Source organism: Mauremys reevesii, linkage group 27 (genome assembly GCF_016161935.1).
Source record: "Mauremys reevesii isolate NIE-2019 linkage group 27, ASM1616193v1, whole genome shotgun sequence".
Lineage (NCBI taxonomy): Eukaryota > Metazoa > Chordata > Testudines > Geoemydidae > Mauremys > Mauremys reevesii.
Genome location: NC_052649.1, coordinates 1,005,501 through 1,028,463, shown reverse-complemented (window position 1 = coordinate 1,028,463; position 22,963 = coordinate 1,005,501). Strand labels below are relative to the sequence as shown.

The 22,963-nt window shown below is 43.8% G+C and overlaps 1 protein-coding gene across 23 annotated transcripts in view; it reads right to left on the bottom strand.

Moving 5' to 3' along the window:
- TANC2 (tetratricopeptide repeat, ankyrin repeat and coiled-coil containing 2) overlaps positions 1-22,963 on the bottom strand; it is a 631,662-nt gene that overhangs the window by 156,623 nt on the left and 452,076 nt on the right. For all 23 annotated transcript variants that reach the window (XM_039516554.1, XM_039516557.1, XM_039516556.1 and 20 more), the window contains 2 exons: positions 17,229-17,377; positions 6,600-6,786 (listed from right to left, as the gene is read on the bottom strand). In XM_039516554.1, coding sequence (XP_039372488.1) covers positions 6,600-6,786; positions 17,229-17,377 — 336 coding nt within the window. The remainder of the gene's footprint in view (positions 1-6,599; positions 6,787-17,228; positions 17,378-22,963) is intronic.

Here is a 22,963-nt window from a genome sequence, read left to right as displayed (position 1 = left end):
AAAGCAACGCTCCAGGGGGGGCGGGGCTGTGTGCTCCAGCGGATCAAAGCAAGTTCAATATAACACGGTTTCACCTAGAACGTGTTAAGATTTTTTGGCCCCCGAGGACAGCGTTTTATCAGGGTAGAGGTGTATTTCTTGGGCTTTGTTGGCTTAAGCCAGACCCTCAGCAATGACCTTTGACATAGTGTGGACCATATCTTAAGAGAGATACATATTATCCTGTCAATTGCTCGTCTCCCAATTTGTGATCACAAAGAGAACCTCCCGAAGGCATCTACATCATCTGTTTATGTGAAAAAGTAACATTAGGCAAGAATTGATTCTATGGTTAGATGTCTTTAATGTGATTTAGCAGCTGGAAACAAGAAAGATTAGCAAGTAACATGTGACCAGCCACTCTCTGGAACATCATTTAGGAACCATTGTATTTTGTGTAAGTATGAGATACAATGGTAATGCATGTTAGTGGCATTATTAAGAAGTAATGGGTTGCCAATGTCCTCATGACTGTATCGCCTTGTTTCATTTGAAACCAACACATCAAGAAATTGAGATGAAGAGATTTTACAAGAATCATATATGATAATGTGATAACAGGGAAATAATCTAGAGTCTGCCGTAAATATTATATAAATAATATACCGGCCTGAGGCGGGGCAGAGATGAGATAATAGATCTATTCCCCAATTTAGGAACCAGAGGCGGGACTAAAACTCAAGAAATGCGTGACCTCTAGGGAAATATGTAGGTCTTTTCCAATTACGAATAAGGGCAAAGAAGGATATGATTAACTTGTAAAAGGAATTCTCTCAATACGTTAGCTCTCCAGATTTACACTCTTGAAGTAGCATGTGGAACCTTTTGACATGGGGGGAATCTCTGCAGCAGTGAACAGATTGATCTGGGTGAGGAGCGGATTGATTCCTGTCTGCAGAGCATTCTATCCGCTACATTCTGTACTAAAGATAATTCCAGAGTACAGTTAGTCATGTAGACTACACCTCTCACAGTGATTATGAGACATCACGGACTCAGGTCTCACCAATATGCTAATGAAAAAATATCAATTCCCAAAATGTCCTTTGCCTGGGAGAAAATAGCAGATGTATGAAAAAATCACACCTTGTTCAAAATTTCCTGCTAAATATTTAATTATTATTTGGAAAATATGAAAAAGTAGGGAAAAACCCATTTCCCCACATTTTGTACAAATTTTGTTGGACAGAAAATAGTAACAAAGGGTTGAAAGTGTTACTTAAAGAGAGAAAGTTACACCTTCACTTTTTAAGGTGTTCCCCTTCCACTTTTTTATGGCTTTCCCACAGTTGTCAAAATTTTCCACGGGAAAACTGGAATTTCCTGCCAGAAAAATTTCTTAAGGGGATTTTTCCTGCAACTTTTTTTTGTGTGGGAAAAATCCCATTATTGCAGCCTGCTCTATGAAAAACAGTTGACTCGAAGTCAACCCATGAAAACAGAAGTCTTGTTGGTAGGCGATGGAAAAAACTTTGCTAAACTCTCCTACCTAGTAGCCTCATCAATGACTAAGGGCATCAACTCACAGATCATCAAGGTGATGTGGCATATTAGGATCATTTTAGATGCCTCACTGCTCTACTCATATACATACAGATTGCCACAGTGGTGAGGAACACCTTCACTTGTTCATCTCAGAGGAATAGGTGAAGTCTCCTGATCATCTCCACCTGTGCAATTTCAGCACCTTCAGGTTGGATTTTGCAACTCACTCTCATCTGGGGATGGATGGAACCACTACAGAGAATGAAAATGACATAGCACATAGAAGCACACATCGCTTGCAACAAAGACTGATGAAAACACACCACACTGGTGCTTTGCAAGCTCCACTGCTTTCTAATTCCTTGAGTGCTCAAATCCTGGTCCTAATTGGCAGGTCTGATAATGGACTAGGACACTCCGTGACCCCCAGCACAACAATACTTCAGAGGGATGTTGCAATTGGACAGACTGAGATTCTGACTATCAAGCACTGGGAACAGATAGCGACATGTGATTGTGCAGTAACTCCATCTAGAGTTCAATAACCCGCAGTGATATATCACTCAGAGTACTTTTTAAATTTTCATTACAAGAATGTGCAAGCAAAAGTAATACAAACAACGGTTCTGGGAAGTGGAAGAGCTGAAATTAAACTCAGGTTTCCTGACCAGTCATGCAAAACACCAATCACTAGGAAAACTAACTTTCTTAAATTATGAACCTGTTTTTTAATATATAGATGGTTGAAAGGGAAAAGAATTCCCTTAGCAGGAAGCATATACAATATTTGAAACATGACAAAGAGCTACTGAGCTAGAAACATCCCATCTGATTTTACATAGAAATTCTTTTCCTCCAACTGCGTCTTTGCAGGTGTTGAGTTGAAATAAAATATACACATTTGTATTCTAAGTTCTCCCACCTAAATATGTATTGCAATATGCAGAGGGCACTCATAAAACAGTCACTAACAATCTGCTAGACAGATACACGCAAGGGACGCAACCATGCAATTCTGTGTTAAAGTCATCCGGGTTCTTCACTGAGGCAAGTCTTGCCAGTGGTTGAGCTAAAGAAAACTAGACAGACCTTTGGGAGCACAAGTGGAAGCTTGCTCTCCTACAGGTTCAGAAAAGTCACAGGTATGGGCTACAGAGAATCAGCCATGGGGCATGCAAATTCTGCAGTCCAAGGGACTGTCCCCTTGCTAATATTGTCCTTGCGGTGGCCAAACACTGGGGCTGGACACACTGAATATAAACTATTTCCCATTAAAACAGAAAGAGGATTTAAGGTGAGAGAAGCAGTTGTCTCATGGGAAGGCTCAGGCTGTTGTTGTGAGGAAAAGACATGGGCTTATGAAACCAGAACACCTCTGCCCCAAGGCAATTCTCATAATTACTCTAAAATATGAGACACAACACTGCTAGGCTAGGAAGGTTAATGCAACTGTGATGATTGGAGGAAGCTCTGTACAATATATGGATGCTGGTTGATATTAGGAAGTTATTATGCAGTTGTTACTATGGCAATTGCTGAGTCACAAATGTCTGTCTCTGTGTTCACTATTGCTGAGAAGCCTTTAAGCATTTAGTACTAGGAACAATGGTGGGTCCTTAGAACTCAGCCACTGTCTATTCAGGTGGAAACATCTAAATGACAATGGATAGGCTGCTGCCTAGGAGAAGATACTTCCTCCTACTTATCTCCAGGGAGGGGGAAGTAGAGAGTGGAAAGTTACCGGTAGGACAAAGAGACAAAGGTATTGGTGGTGGGAGATATAAACTAGAGAGGCTCACAGAGGGTTTACTTTCATAGTGGGGACAGAGGTGAGTATCCTGTTTAACTGCAGACTGGTCACAACCAGAGAAGGAACCATGTTTCAGAACATAAGTGATGCGCTACAGCAGGACTCGGGACAGTCCCAGATATCTCTGACCCCAGCCCAAAGAGTGCTCTGGAGTGATAAGGAAATGGAGGCAAGGAAATACATGTACGGTTTATTATTTTTGTGTCGATCTGTGTCTTTCTTTTGCAACTAAGTAAATAGCAGTGGTTTTAGAATCCTGTGCAAAGTCTGTCTTTGTGTTATATGTATTACACTATTCATGTGTCCCTTGAGGAGACAAACTGTGGACTCAAAAAACGCAAAACTGGAGTTCTGGGAGATGGTGTGTTTAAGCTGTGGGGCAGACAGGGGGCGGGTGTCTGAGGAGTCGGCACTAGTTCTAAGGAATGGGCAGGTGGCTGAACCTCTGAGGAGGGGATGCCAAACAGAAGATCTGCACCTTGAAAATGTGCCCGGGGTCCTAGGACAGTGACAGTTCGCTTGTAATGATGGCCATAGATCAACTGCCAGTGAGGGAAGAAAGGGGCAGAAAAACAGGATTTGTTTTTTGTTCACTTATCTAAACTTACTTATGTTAACTAGGAGGACATGGACCTGTCTCCTACGTGGGAGGCTACTGTCTAACACCAAGATCTACCATCTTTAACTTGTTCACATCTTTACTGGACCCCCAAGCCTGCTATGCTACCAAATTAGCACAATATCTCACATGCGTTGTGTGTGTGGCAGAGATTGGAAAAATCTTACAAGTAGTGTTCGCTTATCTGTGCCTGCTCCCTGGATGTTCTTCAAGTGCTATCTCTGTGTGTATTACACATACGGACGACAGGCAAGCAGTACTGAAATAGGAGGCAGGTATGAGGATGCAGATGGTATAGATGTCTGTAATACTACAATTCCAAGGGCTGTGACAGCATTAGAGGCTTGGATCAAAGCAAAATGCTTCACAAAGGTGTGGATGGAATTCTAGGTTGCTGCCTTACAAAGGTCCAGCATAGGCACAACTCAAAGAGATGCTTCTGAGCTCACCTGTGCTCTAGTGGAATAGGTCCTCACCCCATTTGGGGAAGGGAAATGCCCCAACTGATTGGAAAGGAGGATACAGTTAGAAAGACTCTGAGGAGTTATCACTTGTCCCCTGCTCACTCTGCTATAGCAACATATAGCAATGCTTTCTCATTATGAAATATAGAATAACTAACTATTGAGAACAGAGTGCACTAATTGCTGATAGGCAGACCCACAGCAAGCTAAGAGAAAGACTCAATGTCTTGAAAATGAGGCGGTAGATTCCAAGGGCAGAATGGACCATTGTAATCATAACACAGGCCATAGAACTTCCTCAAAATAATTCCAAGAACAGATCTTTTAGAAAAATATTAAATCTTGATTTTAAATTGTCAGTGACAGAGAATCCACGACAATCCTTGGTAAAGTGTTCTAATGATTAATTACCCTAACTGTCAAAAACGTACATCTTTTTTCCAGTCTCAATTTGTCTAGCTTCAATTTCCAACCATTGGATCATGTTATATCTTTCTCTGCTACACTGAAGACCCCATTATTAAATATTTGTTCCCCATGCAGATATAGATTATAATCAAGTCACCCCTTATCCTTCTCTTTGTTAAGTTAAATAGATCGAGCTCTTTGAGTCTCTCTCTACAACTGACCAACATTCTTCTTGATGACACTGGTTCTGTTGTGCCCAGACAGAGAACTGCTTCCATTTGGCTAGATAACGTTTTTAGAGCCCTGCAAATCTGCGGATATCCGCAGACCATTTTTGCTGATCGTGGATCGGATGCAGATACAATTGCACAGGACTTTACTCACTCAGCAGCTGGGGGTAGGTCAGAGTCAGGGCTGGCCAGCGCCTGCTCACCATGCCGCTCCCTGTCCAGCAGCTCGGGCCGCGTCAGCACTCCCACCATGGCCTGGCCCAGCAGCACTCCCAGCCTGCTGGCTCCCGGCCCACCAGCTCCTGGGCAGGAGGGCCCAGCCACGGGGATTGAAGCAGGCAGGACCCCAGTGCCCCACCCCTCTGTCCCACTGTGATGCATCACGCACTGCCGCTGCCATCTGCCATTGCTTGTGAGCCTCCAGGAGCAGCACGCAATGTGACACCCCTTCCCCCTGCCCTCCCCTCGAGACCCCCATCCCCACACTGCCTCTTACTCCCAGTCCCCACCCTCACACTGCAAGACCCTGCCCCCCACATCCCGTTGCTAGCCCTTGTGAGACGGCTTGCTGCTGTGGGTGCGGATGCAGATACAGGTAAAAGATGGCTAGCGGATTACAAGTTGGATCGCGGGTTGATTCCGGAGGATGCAGATCCACATTTTTGTATCTGTGCCGGGCTCTAAACATTTTCTGGTAGAATCTTTCCTGCTGTGATTAAGAACTATTAGGTCTCCAAACATGAACACTCTAGGTCTGACACCAATCCAAATGCCAAGCCATGAGATGAAGAAAGTCTCAAGGCTTTCTCTGTGAGGTGCTTCCTCAGTCAGAGCTTTCATCCCTCTCAGGTCCGGAGTGGGAAAGAGTGACACATGCAGCACTTGGTGGAGATATGTGCCTTGCCAAGGCAGTGCTGGTGATGTCACTGATTGAGAAGGAGTGAGGACAACAGATGCAGTTTTTAAATCCTGGAATTCTGGACACAGTCCTATTCCTGAAAGGGGGGATGGGTCCCCAGGGTGGGGAAAACTAAGCTACACTAATTGAATAAAATATTATAAAACACTATACAACTCCAATAAGCTATATACAGTTATATTGACAGAGATTAAGACAATGCAAGGCTAGCTTCAGAAAGTTCTGACAAAGGCCATTTGGTGGTAAGAAGGAACTGGAGAGTCGGTCAGTCTGCACATCCCCATACAGCAGTGGTGCTGAACACAAGGAGATCCAGGGCTCAGGCACAGAACAATGGACACTACATGCAAGATTTTCCACTCTTCGGTGCATGCATACCTACGTGTGGAATACAAATAGGGACCAGTACTCGAAAAGAAACAATCCTTCCCATCCACTTAAATGGTAAAAATCTGAATCATGCTAACATGTCTTGTTTAATAGCAGAAAGACAGACCCAAAAACTTACTCTCATGCAGCGCCTGCTAAACAAATACACAGAATCATTCAGAATCATTGCCTAGGTTAGAATTTGGGGGTAGGGGAGGGAGGAAAGAGAGAGAGAGAGAGAGAGAACACTACTCACCTATGATACCACTATCTCTGCTTTCCAGAGTGGATGTAGGGCTGGTAACAGCCCCATAGTTGCAATCCTTGGCTGTAACATTTGTACTGAGTGGAGGGAGGGTGGAGCAGGGACTACTGGCTGGTGGTGAGGCAGTGCTGCTGGTCAGCGTGGAGCAGGGACTTATCCGCTGTGTTACTGCTGAGGTCTGAAAAATTGAAACCAGGAACACATCACTCACCACAATCAATTACTGTGAAAAAAATGTATCTGTAGCTCACACTAGAGAATTTACCCTCTACAATAAAGAACAACATATGTTTTATGGCTAAAAATGAAAATACCACGATGCTCAGCCTCTGCGAAAAAAGCAAAAATATTGACAATTTGGTTTTAATTTCTTTTATGCCCTGTAAAAATGAAAGATCCTCAGTTCTGAATTCAACAGGAAACCTGGTGAAGTTTGCACAAAATGAGATTTACTATATAGTAATTTTACTGTTTATGTCAACGTTTGTCAGGAAATTTTAGCTGTTAAATTTCCCTGTTAGTATTAAGCTGCGATAAAAACAAAACAAAATAATATTACCTGGAAGGAATGATGAGGTAAAACTTTTGCTTTCCACACAAGCAAAGAAACTCCTGGTGACAATTATAGTGCATGATCTGACCTGTACTTAATGCTTATGGCAAGAAATAACACAAACAGGAAATCTGTGCCATTTCCATCTGGTCAGAAATCTCAGTTGGCTTGCAATTTTTGTTTTGTGAATGTTTCTTCCATTCAAGAAAAATAACAATGCTTTTACACTGGAAGAGGAAGTGCCAAGTCCCACATCTAAATGAAAGAAATTCTTTCCCCAGAAGAAATGCTTTCCACACCAGAGGCTGACTTCTCATACTTTACAGTAGTGAAATACTAACTTTGCCAGGCAAAAATATGGCAGCATGAAAAAGACTGCATTTTAAAAGTTATTTCAGAAAGAATCTATAAGAAATTGTGCAAATGAATACCACTAGAGTTAATATATTTAATACTATATACAGAGATCATCTATTAGAAGAGATAAAATCTGTATACATTGCATTTAAAGGCTAGTTGTGATGAAGCTGAAATTCTCTGTATCTGGCTACATGTTCAAAAGTGATCTGCATGCTTCCCTGAGAAAGAAAGATCTCTTTTCTCAAGATAAAAATTTACTCAGTTTCACCCTATCCTAGAATACCTGTACATAAATAAGACATACTGTGGTGAATTACTGAGGTACAGCAGGTTTCGGACAAGGCTCACTAACTATAAACAAGTTAATGTGGTCTCATCCACCAAACGCAATGACTTATTAAACACTAAAGAGTGCCTACATCAGATCATGCACATACAACTTTGTGGTTTCTTGAAACAAACATAACTGTAGCTAGCATATTTTTCACAAATAAATTAAAAACCCAGCTTTAAAATCTCTCCAACTCTTGATTTTGATAAGTATCAGAGGGGTAGCCGTGTTAGTCTGGATCTGTAAAAGCAGCAAAGAGTCTTGTGGCACCTTATAGACTAACAGACGTTTTGGAGCATGATGCATCCGACGAAGTGGGTATTCACCCACGAAAGCTCATGCTCCAAAACGTCTGTTAGTCTATAAGGTGCCACAAGACTCTTTGCTTTTTGATTTTGATAGACGCTGAATCCCTTGCACCAGAAACAAACTTGATATGCTTTTAGCATCACTAAAGGAAGGCTTCATATTTCAAGTGCTAGTGGTGCTCATAGGCACTGCAGTAGTTATGCGGAGGCTAGAATATCTGTTACAGGACCTAATTCTGCCCTCAGACTCACACGCACATCTCCCATCAACCTCACTGTGAATTGTGTGTGTACCAATGGGTAGATTTTCAGCCATAAACTTCTATTTACTGTCTCTATAAAACTTGCCTTTCAAATGTGTTGGTCACCGGGGACGACAGCAGCAAACCCATGTCATGGGGTTGTACATTAGCTTCAATCACAGTCCTCAAGGTAAAGTTCCTGTATTTTATCCACTAAGTCCCTGAGTCCTCATTTAGCTTTTAGACACAAAAGAACATTTAGTTCCAGCTCAGAATACACCAGTTGCACTCAGTAGTTCAGCACCATTGACAGCCTCTGAACAGATTGATGCTCTCCAACCATGTCACTACAATAAGGGAAAGTGACTTCATTTCCTAACAGTTTACTAAGCACTGCAGTACGGGGTTACTTCTCTTTGCAATTGTCTCTGCTTTCCGATTGAAACATTTAGTCCCCTTGTACAGTAATGTCTTGCTTCTCGGTAAAATGCTATTGAGGTGGAGGAAATCTCAATAGGCCTTAACTTTAATGAACACTTGCTTACTTTACAAGGGATACTTTTATAATAATAGTTATAGAAAACTGTCCCTAACTTTTTAAAAATATCATTTGATCCTGGAATCGCTGGGCAAAACTGAACACTGAAGCACAGAGCTTGCAAACTACAGAAGGCCTTTGAAGTCTAACTATTTCTTTTCAAGCTTGAAAAATGATTGAGACTGACTTTTCTAAGTAGGACATGTGAAAGATTCATTGTCTTCTAAATTAGAAGGCAGATCCCATGTGTAGCTAGTGGGGAGCTATCCAATTTGTCACAGAAATCCCACTGTGGCTTGTGAAAATGCTCGCTTACTCAGACGGCAATCACCAGACATTTGAGGGAAAATGGAGCATCGTGCACAATAGGTGGGATTGCATAACTCTAAAAAACATGAGGACTGATTCACCACTGTATTACTCTAATTCCATGCTAGTGTAACTCCACTATTTAACCATAACCATATACCATCATAGAACTGGAGTAACACATGTGAACCAGGTATGTGGAGTTCATCCAGACAGACTACCATGAACATGCTTTTATAATAATTCCTAGAGACTGCTATATACTGGAAAGGAGGACATCCAGGCACTTCCAACCAGCTTATATTTAGAGCTGATGGGGAGGATTTTTCTTAGAAAATGTTGATTAATCAAAACAGAAACTTGTTGTGGCAACATACCAGTTTTGATTAAACCTTCTTCAGAAAAAGTTTCTTAGGTCCAGAATGACATTTCTGATCAAAACCACAGAGACCCCCTACCCTAGAAAAGCCAATAGCCTGGCCAGGAGGACACTCATCTGGGACATGGGAGAATGGCAGAGCAGAGATATGAACTGGGGTCCCCCACATCATAGGTGACTGCCCCAACCACCAGGCTATTGGATATTCTGGTGCCTTTCTTGGTACATTTTCATGAAAAACTTCAAAAGACTTTGGTTTCATCCCAGTGTGAAACAGGAACATTTTTGAAATCTTGAAAAGTTTTGCAGAAGGGGAAAGCCATATCCCATACAGCTCTAGTTATAATTCCCCTTATGATCTGATTCCTTATCAAAGTAGTCGCACATGAACATTTGCTAAATTTTTGCACTCTTTTTATTCCTTTATCTTTTTAGGTGGCTGCCATCAGATCATCTTTTGAAGCATTAGGAACAAACCAACATGGTTCCCCTCCTCTCCCTGGAAAAGGCACACGCACACAACAATACGAGTAATGGATGAATATAACACTACAAATGTTGCAAACTAAATACTTCACACTCTAGAAATAACAGTACTTGACTAATGTGTCAATTTTCCCTACCTCTAAGAGCACTGCTCTTGAAATATTTAGTCTCCTAGAAACTACAGATTTAAATCTCAGCAAGGTTGACCTAGCTCTTAATAAGCACATGCACTTCATACCATAGTTTCCTGTTTTGGTTCCTTCTGGATTACATTTTAAAAAATGAAGTCTATTTATTTTATGTGGTTATAAGAAGACAGGCATTGCCAGTAATCCATTTAAACTAACAGCCAATCTCTGACAGTGATCAATAAAAAGATGTTTCTAAGGAAGGTGTAAAATCACCTTAATGGACAATTATGTAACAACATGCTCACAAAGAGAACAATGACTTTTATTCCTTTTTTTAAAATCCTAGTAAGTTTAACTGTAGATATTCTTATTATTCATATAAATGTTAAATCTTCTTTGAGATCTACGATTTCTTTGCCTTAATAATATCTTCTGACAATGAGTGCCACATGTTAAATTATACATTGTGAAGAAGCATATTTTCTTGTAATATCTTTTATTGGACCAACTTCTGTTGTTGAAAAAACAAGCTTTCAAGCTTACACAGAGCTCTTCTTCAGGTCTGGAAAACATATTCAGTGTCACAGCTAAATATAAGGTGGAACAGATTGTTTAGCATAAGTAGTTAACACATATTTCAAGGGACCATTCAATGTGAAGTGGCTGGTTAACAGCCCTCCAGTCATAGGGGGACAGGAAGGGAGATGGGAGGGTGTGTTATTGGGTTATAGATTGCTGAAATCAGGGGTGAAAGTAACTTACAGGACTTACCGGTACTGCCAGAGTCCTGAGGGGGCGTGGCCTCACCCGGAAGAGGTGGGGCCTCTCAAGATTTAAAGGCCCTGGGGAACCAGCTGTGGCTGGGACACCTAGAGCCTTTAAATCAACCAGGGGCTCCCAGCTGCAGAGGTGGCTGGGAGCTCCCTGGGGCCCAGGGGCAAATTAAAGGGCCCGGGGCTCTGGCCGCCAGGGGGAACCCCGAACTTTAAATCCTGGCCCCACCCGGCCTCCAGAACCATGGCCGGGATTCAAAGGACTCTGGGCTGCCCGCAGCCGCGGGGAGCTTTGAACCCTTTAAATCCCTGCCCCAGCCCAGCCGCCGGAGCCGCGGACGGGATTTAAAGGGCTCTGGGCTGCTCGCAGCTGCAGGGAGCTCTGAGCCCTTTAAATCCCAGCTGCGGCCGGGCAGCCCAGAGCCCTTTCAATCCCCGCCGTGGAAGTCGATGCGGTCCAGCACGGCGTACTGGCTCTTGCCGGTACGCCGTACCAGACCGGACTGGCTTACTTTCACCTCTGACTGTATGTAGTGTATGAATGTGTCACAAACAATGCAGCTGCAGCCTGCCACCGACCAGCAGCGACCCCAGCAACCGGCCCCTGTGGGCTGCTGCCTGCAGAGAGCCTGCAGGTGCCGCTGGGCTGGGTCTGCCAAGGAGTAAGTAACCAAGGCAAAAACCACAGCCAGCCAGGGAGGGAGCCGGGGGGGGGGGGGAGTCAGGGGTGAATGAAGGACAACTGGAATAGCCTTCATGAAATATACAAGATATTTAGAGAAAGTTTTGTCAATTTCAGCCTCTGCACTCTGCAGGCAGGACAAAACAATCAGAGATCTGAGATTGCACCCGATGTCCTAAGGACATTTCAGGTGTTTAAATCAATATATAAAGAGGGTGAATTGGAATGAAAACTACTATTTCTTTCAAAGGAGGCACAATAATTTCCCTGAATATTCAGTTTTCCCCTCCAATCCCTTTGTGGTTTTGTCTATGGGGGCTATTTGCTTTCCCTGTGAATCTTTAGTTGCTTTAGCAAAATTGCTTTGCCCAAAATAAACCCTAATCATCATGACACATCTTTCCACCATGTTCTCCATGTTTTTTGTGTTGTTTTTTTTTTAAACAGTAACATTTCAAAGAGGATCTGCAAGCAGTTTGGACATCACAACCATGATCCTCTGCGGGGGAGGGAATGGGATAGATTTGAACTTGGAAATGGTTCCTGATTTTGATTGTGTTTAGGAAATCCCCTCATCCCGGGGGCAGAAAAGAACTGCCCCTGCCATGGTCACACGCACCCAACAACAACTGGGAGTGAAATTAACAAGGATGCCAGAAACGGCTCCTAACTCTGGGCACTGAACTGCACAGGGAACAGCTGAGTTTAAACTGTTCTTTTGCAGGCAGCAGCAGCAGGCATCTCAGCCAGTCTACTGCAAGCTAGAGCCTAGAGGAAAACCCCTGCTGGGAGGAGGGGGGGAAATGAGGAGGAATGCAGAGCCTTGTCTGCAGCCTGGCTGGAGGAGGGGGAGGGAGGAGACGAGAAACCAATGTGACAGTGAGTTTTCCCCTTCCACCTGCTTTTATTAGCTCTGGATTTAAGCTGTGCAGCCAAATGCTTGTATTTGTTGTGTATATTAGTAGGAGAGATCCCCTCATCCCAGGGGCAGACAAGGACTGCCCCTGCCATGGTCAAACACACCCTCCTCTCGACCCCCTCCCCCCAGCTACTGTGAGTGAAATTAACAAGGATGCCAGAAACCTAGCCCTGGGAGCTGAACCATCAGGGAACAGCTGAGTTTAAACTATTCTTATGCAGGGAACAGGCTTCTCTCTCCCTCCCTCAGTCAGTCTCCTTTTCTTACCGGCCCTCCGTACCGGCGCGTACCAGCTTACTTTCACCTCTGGTGAAATAAACCATAAATCCAGTGTCTCTATTCAGTCCATGATTATTAGTGTCTAGAAAAGTTATGAATTGAAGCTCCCAGGTTCATCTTTGAAAGCACTCTATAGGTTTCCTTTGATCACTAGGACTGAGAGGTCAGATACAGAGTGATCACTTTGTGAAAGGTGTTCACCCACAGGTGATATCGTGTTTTTGTCTTTTATCATTTTCCTGTATGAGTTCATTCAAGAGCATAGCGATTGTCTGGTTTCACTCACTAATTGTTATTGGGGCATTTAGAGCACTGGATGAGGTACGGTTTCTAACCTCTTATTTGTCTCTTTTTCCCGAGTTGCTATAATTACTTAGAATCCATCAATAGATATGAGTAATATAAATGGTTCCTTCCAATGTGCAATACCTACAGGACATGAATTGCATCTGACACCATGTTTCTCAAGTGTATAGTTCTGTTAGGGCCTTTCAAAGTTCCAAATAGTTTTCTCTATCCCTAACTAGCCTAAATAATACTGTGTCATCCATAAATTTTAAATAAACATTTCCATTTATAAGACAATTCTGTATTTTCAACATTGTTGCTACATTTATTGTTATATTTCAGCTAAAGCATTTGAAAAAGTAAACTTTACTATACTGCTCTCATATTCCTAAAGCTTGCGAAGAATAGGAGAAAAAAGTTTTACTTTTTGGCATTTGTGATCTCTCATTAAGGAAAACATGCTCAAGGAAGAAACAGTATATAAAAAGCTGCAACTTCTTAGCAATTTGAATAAGAAAATGTGTCCCTTGCTATAATCAAAATAAAGCACTCGAGTGGAAATGCAATGTGTTGGAATTATAAATTGGGACAGTTTTAGTTAAAAACAGCTCTATTCCTTATCTTCATTTCACCTCAACATTGGAGAGATTGCAAATAATTATATTCTCGCTTCAGAGGGCAGCGCATGGTCAGAATAGCAAGCAGTCATCTAGTCCTAGCTTTTTACACAGAGATTGCTTTCGCTGCTCAAGCCACATAAACTAATGAATTAAAATCTAGAAAGGGCTTTTCTTTTTTAAAATTCAAGTGCATAATGGTAGCCAAAGTTTCAATCGGATGTCAGCATCTTTGCAAATTTATCTTTGCAAACCCCAGCAACATCCCTGCATCATGATTTATGCTGAAGAATTAACTCTCGGAGGGCTAGTTTAGTGGGATGGCAGCAGAGCTGTGACATGTGCTGCAGCACAGAAGGGTCTTTACTTTGGGAAATACTTAGGAAGATTCCCACTCTTAGGCCAGGTCTACACCACACACTTATATTGGTATAACTATGTCGCTCGGGGGTGTGAAAAATCCACATCCCATGCACAACGCAATTATACCAACTAAGCCCTGGTGTAGACAGCACTATATCCAGGGCCGCCCGGGGGGGGAGAGGGGGGACAAGTGGGACAATTTGCCCCAGGCCCTGGGCCCTGCAGGGCCCCCGCGAGCCCTGGCCTGGCGGCAGTCCGGGTCTTCAGTGGCATTTCGGCGGCAGGGGGCCCTTCAGTGCTGCCAAAGATGCGGAGCAACTGAAGGGCCCCCCGCTGCTGAAATGCCGCCGAAGACCCAGACCGCCACCAGGTGAGTACAAGCGACGCAGCTCCCCTGCTTTGCCCCAGGCCCCCTGAATCCGCTGGGCAGCCCTGACTAGATCAGTGAGAGAACTTCTCCTGGTGACATAGCTACTGGCTCCGGGGGAGGTGGATTAACTATGCCCATGGGAGAAGCTCTCCCATCGGCGTAGGAGTGTCTTCTCTGAAACATGAGTGGCGCAGCTGCACCAATGCAGTGTTTTAAGTGTAGACCTGCCTTCAGAGGGATGTGGTTAGGGGTAAGAGAATCACAAATGCAAGTCACACAAATGCCAGTGGATTCATACAGTAAGACTGACATCAAACTTGGACAAGGCTGTTTGACAGTCCTCCTGTCCGGAAGAGGATTGCTGCAATCACACCTTCAGAATAGGGGGGAGAGAAATTCAATTCCCTAGGACTCCAGTTAGACTGGCCATCAGCAGCTTAGATGTGGATTTTAGGGAAATATGCAGCACTGACAGAGGAGGCACTGCTCACAAAAAACAAACCCCACAACAAATTTAAGGTGGCAAATTAAGAACTTGGCTTTTCTCTATCTTCACTAAGCACATGAATGGTGTTCAAAGAGCCTTTAAAACTTTTTCATGCAAAAATTCGTGCAGAGCCCAAGATATCAATCTACTTCAGAGTGCAACTGTCACTGCTGTCTCTGTAAAGATATTTTCTTTTACTTATTCTTAAAGGCGTATTTTCAGAAAAGATGGGTTTTTAATTAAAAAAAAAAAAAGCCAACAAAAGGAACCATTTATAGTAGAAATCTCTATTCTGCTTTGAAGTATTCAATTCAAATAAGTGCCTGTTAAAAATACACTTTCTAACACAATGTATTATACAGTGCATTTCAAAGAGAGCCAACAAAACGTACACAAAAAACTACGTGAAATCATGAAAAACTTAATTAATGTGTTAAAGAATAAACATTTTACAAAAATCCATCTTCTCTGCTCCAAAGAGAAAAGCATGTTAACCCCCTTTGTCCCACTTGTGCCATGGACTGCTCAAAAACACTCATGGAAATCTATGACAACACAGAGCCAGCCCCTCCTCCCTGACCCAATTCTCCAGTCCCCCTGCAGGCCAACCTCTTCACTCCCTGATGCTGAAGGAATACAGCTTCCTTCCCCTCTAGGTTAGCTGATCTACAGCTGCCACTATTTTTTGGACATCCATAACTCCGGCTACTAACTCTACCCCATCTACTTACCTCCTCCCATTGCTCCAGCTTTTTCACCTACCTGATCCAGCCTACCTCTCTTGCTCTGGCACTGGCACTACTCACCTATCTGCAATAGCCTCCTTTTACCTCTTAAAAAATTCAAGAGGGGGTAAATTCAATAGTGATTTGCACCCCTAAAAATGATAGAATTTATTTTTTAAAATTCTGTTCAGTGGCAGTGTAAAATCAAAGAGCAAAGAAGGGTGCTGAAAACTTCAGTCTGAAGAAGAGGAGCTTTCCTGAATCACCAGAAAAATAAAAAATGGCCAATCACACTTCAGAGACGCAGACAAGTTTATTATTCCAGTATCAAGTCAGTCCAAAGAGGAACCAAAAACTACACGAGAGCTTTTATTTTATCACAAAGACAAGCTAGACAGTCACTGCTTTGTCAGCCTACCAAAGCAGATGTAATAAAAGGAACTTCAGGCAATGAGTAAGAAAAATAAGCCTTTAAACAACAATACACACTTCTCTCTATGGTACTAGCATGGCCTTTTTTATCACCATATCTGAGCACCTCACAGTCTTTAATTATTTATTTTTCACAATAGCCCCAATTTTCACACAAGGAGCTGAGGCACATGGAGACTAAGTGACTTGTCCAAAGTCACACAGTATGTCTGTGTCAGAGAGCAGGAAATTAACTTTGGATCTCCTAAGTCCCAGGCTAGAGTCCTAACCAGTGGACCATCCTTCTTCAATTAACAGACTTTCTTTTTTTCGGTTTTCACTCTCACCCCATCACCTCTCAGTTTGGTAGAAATGTCCTTAGCTTATTCACTTCCCCTATGTGGGGAGTGAGTCTACTGTCCAGAGCAGAAGACTAGGAGTGATTACTACAGAACTGGGATCCAAAGTCCTTACTCAGGCAAAACTCCCATTGAATTTAGTGTTCACCCAGCGCCTGGCTGCCACTCTGTTCTTGAGACATCCAGAAAGTTGAGTTAAGTTCAATGAGAATTTGACAAAAATAATTTGGTATTTGTATATATTTTCAGCTTTGAGCCATTTCAATATGTGAATATGAGCAAGTCATGTAAGCAGCTGTAAAATTAGGATAATACTACTTACCTGCCCTACCAGGGGATTTACAAGGCTTATTTAATGTTTCTAAAGTACTTTAAAGGCCTCACAGGAAAGGTGCATAGAATACGAATTATTTTGATCACTATTATCTAATATGGTAAGAGAGGCTATTGTCCCTTAGGAAGCTTGCAGCTCAAACAGGAAAATGACAGAAACTATCACAAATGGTATCAGCTGATCCCATAAACATGTATTGCTACTGTGTAATTATGACCCACAGTTTAATAATATGGTATTATTACCTTTTTCCTTTTGTGGAAATCATTCCATCTCTACCACACACACACCGTGTGATAGTTACAAAAACTCATGTGCTACATCACAACCAACCAATCATTGCTGTACATTTGTAATGCCGAAGGAGATCTCATACCTGATTCTCATCCTGCACTTCCATGCTGTACTGTGGCCCCGGCTGTACCTCTGTGACTTTCTCTCCAAGGAGGAAGCCCAGGCGAGTCATGAGTGTGTTTGCTGCCTCATCTACGGATGGAGGGGGTCCCAGCTCCTGCTCAGCGTCACCTGAACAACAAGAAAAACATAATTTATGATGGAAACTGTTTAACTTTACTATTGTTCACCCACTGTTTTAATGGGCACAGCAACTCCACTATACAGGTTTTCAGGTCACACACATATCTTCTCTGCCTTACTCAACATTATTCGCTGGACATTCATTGGTTTAAATTGTCACCCTGCATTTCTTTTAAAACTACCCTTTATTCCTTCTCTCTCTGCTTATTCTCAACACCTCATTTTAGGCAAGATGCAGACAGCCATCCCTTTCCCCCAAGTTCATGACAAAGCCCTCTAGGCTCAACCAAGAGATGGGACTTTGCTAAAATGCAATCCTGAAACCATGCTCCTCTCTCACATACACAACCAAATGAGTCACCTCTATGTCACCATTTGCAGAGAACTCATGACTGTATGTGAATTGTTTGATGTTCTGTTAGCAATGCACTCAAGTGGCATTCATACCAGTAGGCCCACAGTTTTAAGCAGCTGAAATTCATTATTTCATAACATGAAGGGACTTGTTCATTAGGAAAGGTAGAGTAGACCTCAGACAGGTCATGCATGTTAGTTACCCAAGGTATAAAATGAACCTTTTTTAGCAGTGAGGACAAGTCACCGGACTATGTGCTGTACTGGAGACTGGTTTTGGGTCTAAAAGTGCAAACGAAGGGACAGACTGCATGACAACTTCAATTAATTTCATGCATTGCAGTGGTGCATGGAGAGAGAAGAAGTTTCTTCAGTAGCCAGGTCCAAACTATAAAGCTCTATATAGATCAAACCAGGGCCTTGAATTACACTTGAAAGCAGAGGGGAACCCAACGTCGTTTGCTGAGCACAGGTGTAATGTTTTCATACCAATCCATTCCTCTAGCCAAGCAGATTGCTGCATTCTGGACTATCTGAATGAAACAGGATTGAAATACATCAGGCTGAAATGCATTATTATGATTAGCTAGTTTCAGCAGTACTTCCAGAGTACACTGGGTACTTTGTAGAGTTTGTGGCAGAACAGCTGGTTTCATCGGTCTCAAAGTAGAAACTGCTCTCTAAACAGTCAGAGCTTGATCATTTGAGTCTGTAGGTTTAAACTTGCACACACTCTTCTGTTCTATATTAACCTTAAGAAGCCTGCAAATGGTACAAAACTGTCATTTACCTCTCAAATAAACAAACGGATGAGCTTATTCTAAGTCAGATCACCTTGAAATGGCTGGATGTGGTCTCATTATATGGAGGATAACAGATGTCTGCACAGTGATTACAACTCTAATTCACTTGAAAAGTTCTGCGGACGTCACAAAACACGAAAAAGCACAATTCAAACAATTTATAAATGCCAGCCAAGTCCTGAGCGTGTCAAATTTACCACAGTCACCAAGTGTTATTTTATTATAACTTTCAAAGTACAAAAAACTTGAAACTCAAGCAAGGTAGTGTAATACTGGATTATTCTGCCTTTGGGCTTCATGGTTTTTTTTTTTAAAGTTTGAAACATTTAATTAACTTGATATCCTGGAAGAGACAAACCAACTCCTAGACATGGATGCAAGGATAATGCAAAAAGAACCTGTTACCTCCCTTTCATAGATGATGGTAAGGTATAATGCCCACTCACTGAGTTCAGTGAAAGGACATAACCATTTTATCCTCCATCACTATTTAATCTATTCCTTGAATACCATGGACCAAATTTTGTAAGTAACATCCAATATATCAATGATAGTATCCAATTCTAAGCTCAGCTACATGCATGCAAGGCCACTGAAGTCAATGGGACTGTGTGTGTGAGAGATCAGAATTTGGCCCATAGGCTGAAGTTCTGGTTGTGTGTCGTATCAACTCGCACATTTCTACATAAGCATTACAGTAATACAGTAATACTAGAGACAAAGCCAAAATATCTCTCTGCAACTCAATCCATTAGAAGGGAGTTGGGGGGGGGGCCTAGAAGATTGTCATTTTATGTCTAACATGCTATGCATTATGTCTTCACAAAGAGGCAAGTTAGAAAGAGATTTCCATCTCACTGTGTGATTAGAAGGGGGTGTAAATTATGCCACTACTGTATTTTCAAAGGCACCACACTAAAAGGTAAACGTAATTTTTTCCCAAATGCAATACACAAAGAAATACATTTGATCAGTCACAATCTCTCCCCTAACACCAACTCTGCCCTTTACATATTGCTAATCAGTTTTAGAGCAGCAGAGCATTCTGCGTATTTTAACAAGGGATTTTGGGTATGGGTTGTTTTTTTTCAAAGTTTGTTTCTTGGTGCCACAGCCTCCAAAAAGTGCAGTAAATCCAATTGCAAAAATGAACCATTAGCTATGACCTGGCACTGAAAATGTTACATTGCAGTGATGTCTGTGCCCGGGCACTGAAACAGTATACTGGTGGAAAGTGACTGGGTGTTGAATTGTATACACGCTCTGGAAGTGAAAAGGCATTTACAGAGGGATGAACGGGAAGATGGGACTGAGCCCTTTCTTTACCTCCCCTACACTGTTCCAGGAAGGCTAAAGAGAGGAGAAGCTTTTTAGTCCCCTTGCCTCCTTTTATCTTCATCACCTTCTGAAACCTTCTGTCCACCCCCAACCTTCCCAAGACTCCTGGTGTCCACCCCACACCCTTAAACAAAGTTGTAGCCTGGCTGCTTGTACTGTACTCCAGTGGTGAGCTATTGGTCCATCACCATTCCGTTGTTTATGTGCGATTGTATTCTAGAGGTATATCCCTGATTCTGTGGCAGGAACTCAGGATGGTGAGACGACTCGCAGAAGACAGGAAGTCCATCTTTTCCCTGGAGCGCTATGGATGAAATTCTTAGATTCACGACAACACAAAACACAGCCTAGGGAGAGGCAGAGCTATGGTGACTGTAAGCCACTTTTACAGCCCCTCAAATCCTGGGCTGTCCCAGAAGTGAGAGAGACCCATGAAATAACTGAGGTAGAGCCCTGAGGATTACTTCCATTTTGACAGCCTATCACCGGAGCCTTTCTGCCCAGAATTTCCACGGTACTGTATGAAGGGTCCCACCCTGACATATCTGATCTGTTAGAGTCTTTTGTATAAATAGGGTACACACTCCAAATGCATACTGTATCTGTTGCAAAAACCCTTATGAAATTTCTCTGAAAAGTAAATTACAGTGCAGCAGCAGAACACAATGTTAAGTTACATGCCACGTAAATTATTTACAAGTGATGTACACATTGTCAGGCAGGGGGTTGTATGTAGAACATCAATCTCAGAGTAAATATTCAGGGTGGAGTTTGTAAATATATTGGTTAGTGTGCATCATACATGCCATTATTTTTATAACGATACAGTATTGACCTTTTCCAAGATATCTGCAAGATTTCCTACATCCAAATACTGCAGAGATCATGGTAGAGTTAACTTCAGTTAATGGTAAAGAGCCGTTTTTTAATGGCGATCACTGTTTGACCACCACTGCTCTGAATGGAATGTTAGATCTGCTCTGGTGTTTGTGACAATGGCCCTGATCCAGCAAAAACTTCAACATGTGCATAACATTCAGCAAGTGTGTAGTCCCATTGACCGAGCAGGACTCAAATTACACATGTGCTTAAGTGCTCTGCTGGATCAGGGCTGATGTCATTCTCTGGTGACTTGGAGGCAACGGGGTATACAACCTGTCATTCTGCTACAGCTAACTGAGATTTCCCTTAGCTTAAGTGATAGGGCCTGGTTTTTGGACTAGGAGGCCCTTAGTTATAATTCCTGAGTTAAAGTAGTCATGGAATCAATACGAGATAGAACTCCCTGAAAATGTGATTTATTATTATGTGCCAATAATGTGCTTGGTGCTGTACAAGTTACAAATGCAATTACAGTCCCTGCCCCAAGGATCTTATTTATATGCAGCATTAACCTGAAAGGTTGATCAACTTAACAATGCATATTGAAGTGACACATTCTCTTGCAGTCATTATCACGGTCCATAGTAATAATGGAGTTTGGTTGCTGAGGTCTACCCCAGGAATTCTTACCCTTTTTCTTTCTGAGGCTCCCTCAACATGCTATAAAAATTCCAGGGACCAGTGTGTGTGTGTGGGACAGTTAAGGGCTCCTGGCTTCAGCTGCTGGGATTGGGAGGGGGGGGGGGGGTAATGACTTTGGGGCTTTAGCCCTGTGGAGCACCAGGGCTCCGCCTGCAGGCCAGAGGAAGTGAGGGAGAGATGTGCCTGGGGCATAGTTTGACTTCTGTTTTGTTGTTGTTGTTTTTTTGGGGAAAGAGGGGCCGGGCCTGGAAGGGCTTCGGCCAGCTCTGCACACTAGGGCCCAGGGAGGGAGCGCCACATCCACTCCCAACTCACCTCAGCAGGCCACACCACCTGTCTGGGTTGGGGTGGGGGTCTGGGGCACAACCAAAAATTGTAACTCAGAGGGGGAGGCTCAGCTCACAACGTTTGAAAACCGCTCAGGGTGCAGACAGGAGGAGCTCGGGGCGGTGTGCAGGCAGGGTGTAGTTCAGGGTGCAGACAGGAGGAGCTCGGGGCGGTGTGCAGGCAGGGTGTAGTTCAGGGTGCAGACAGGAGGAACTCGGGGCGGTGTGCAGGCAGGGTGTAGTTCAGGGTGCAGACAGGAGGAACTCGGGGCGGTGTGCAGGCAGGGTGTAGTTCAGGGTGCAGACAGGAGGAACTCGGGGCAGTGTGCAGGCAGGGTGTAGTTCAGGGTGCAGACAGGAGGAGCTCGGGGCGGTGTGCAGGCAGGGTGTAGTTCAGGGTGGAGGCAGGAGGAACTCGGGCGGTGTGCAGGCAGGGTGTAGTTCAGGGTGCAGACAGGAGGAGCTCGGGGCGGTGTGCAGGCAGGGGGTAGTTCAGGGTGCAGACAGGAGGAACTCGGGGCGGTGTGCAGGCAGGGTGTAGTTCAGGGTGCAGACAGGAGGAGCTCGGGCGGTGTGCAGGCAGGGTGTAGTTCAGGGTGCAGACAGGAGGAGCTCGGGCGGTGTGCAGGCAGGGGTAGTTCAGGGTGCAGACAGGAGGAACTCGGGCGGTGTGCAGGCAGGGTGTAGTTCAGGGTGCAGACAGGAGGAACTCGGGGCGGTGTGCAGGCAGGGTGTAGTTCAGGGTGCAGACAGGAGGAGCTCGGGGCGGTGTGCAGGCAGGGTGTAGTTCAGGGTGCAGACAGGAGGAGCTCGGGGCGGTGTGCAGGCAGGGGGTAGTTCAGGGTGCAGACAGGAGGAGCTCGGGGCGGTGTGCAGGCAGGGTGTAGTTCAGGGTGCAGACAGGAGGAGCTCGGGGCGGTGTGCAGGCAGGGTGTAGTTCAGGGTGCAGACAGGAGGAGCTCGGGCGGTGTGCAGGCAGGGTGTAGTTCAGGGTGCAGACAGGAGGAACTCGGGCGGTGTGCAGGCAGGGTGTAGTTCAGGGTGCAGACAGGAGGAACTCGGGGCGGTGTGCAGGCAGGGTGTAGTTCAGGGTGCAGACAGGAGGAGCTCGGGGCGGTGTGCAGGCAGGGTGTAGTTCAGGGTGCAGACAGGAGGAACTCGGGGCAGTGTGCAGGCAGGGTGTAGTTCAGGGTGCAGGGAGGGGGTAGCCAGGGACAGTCTGCAGCTAG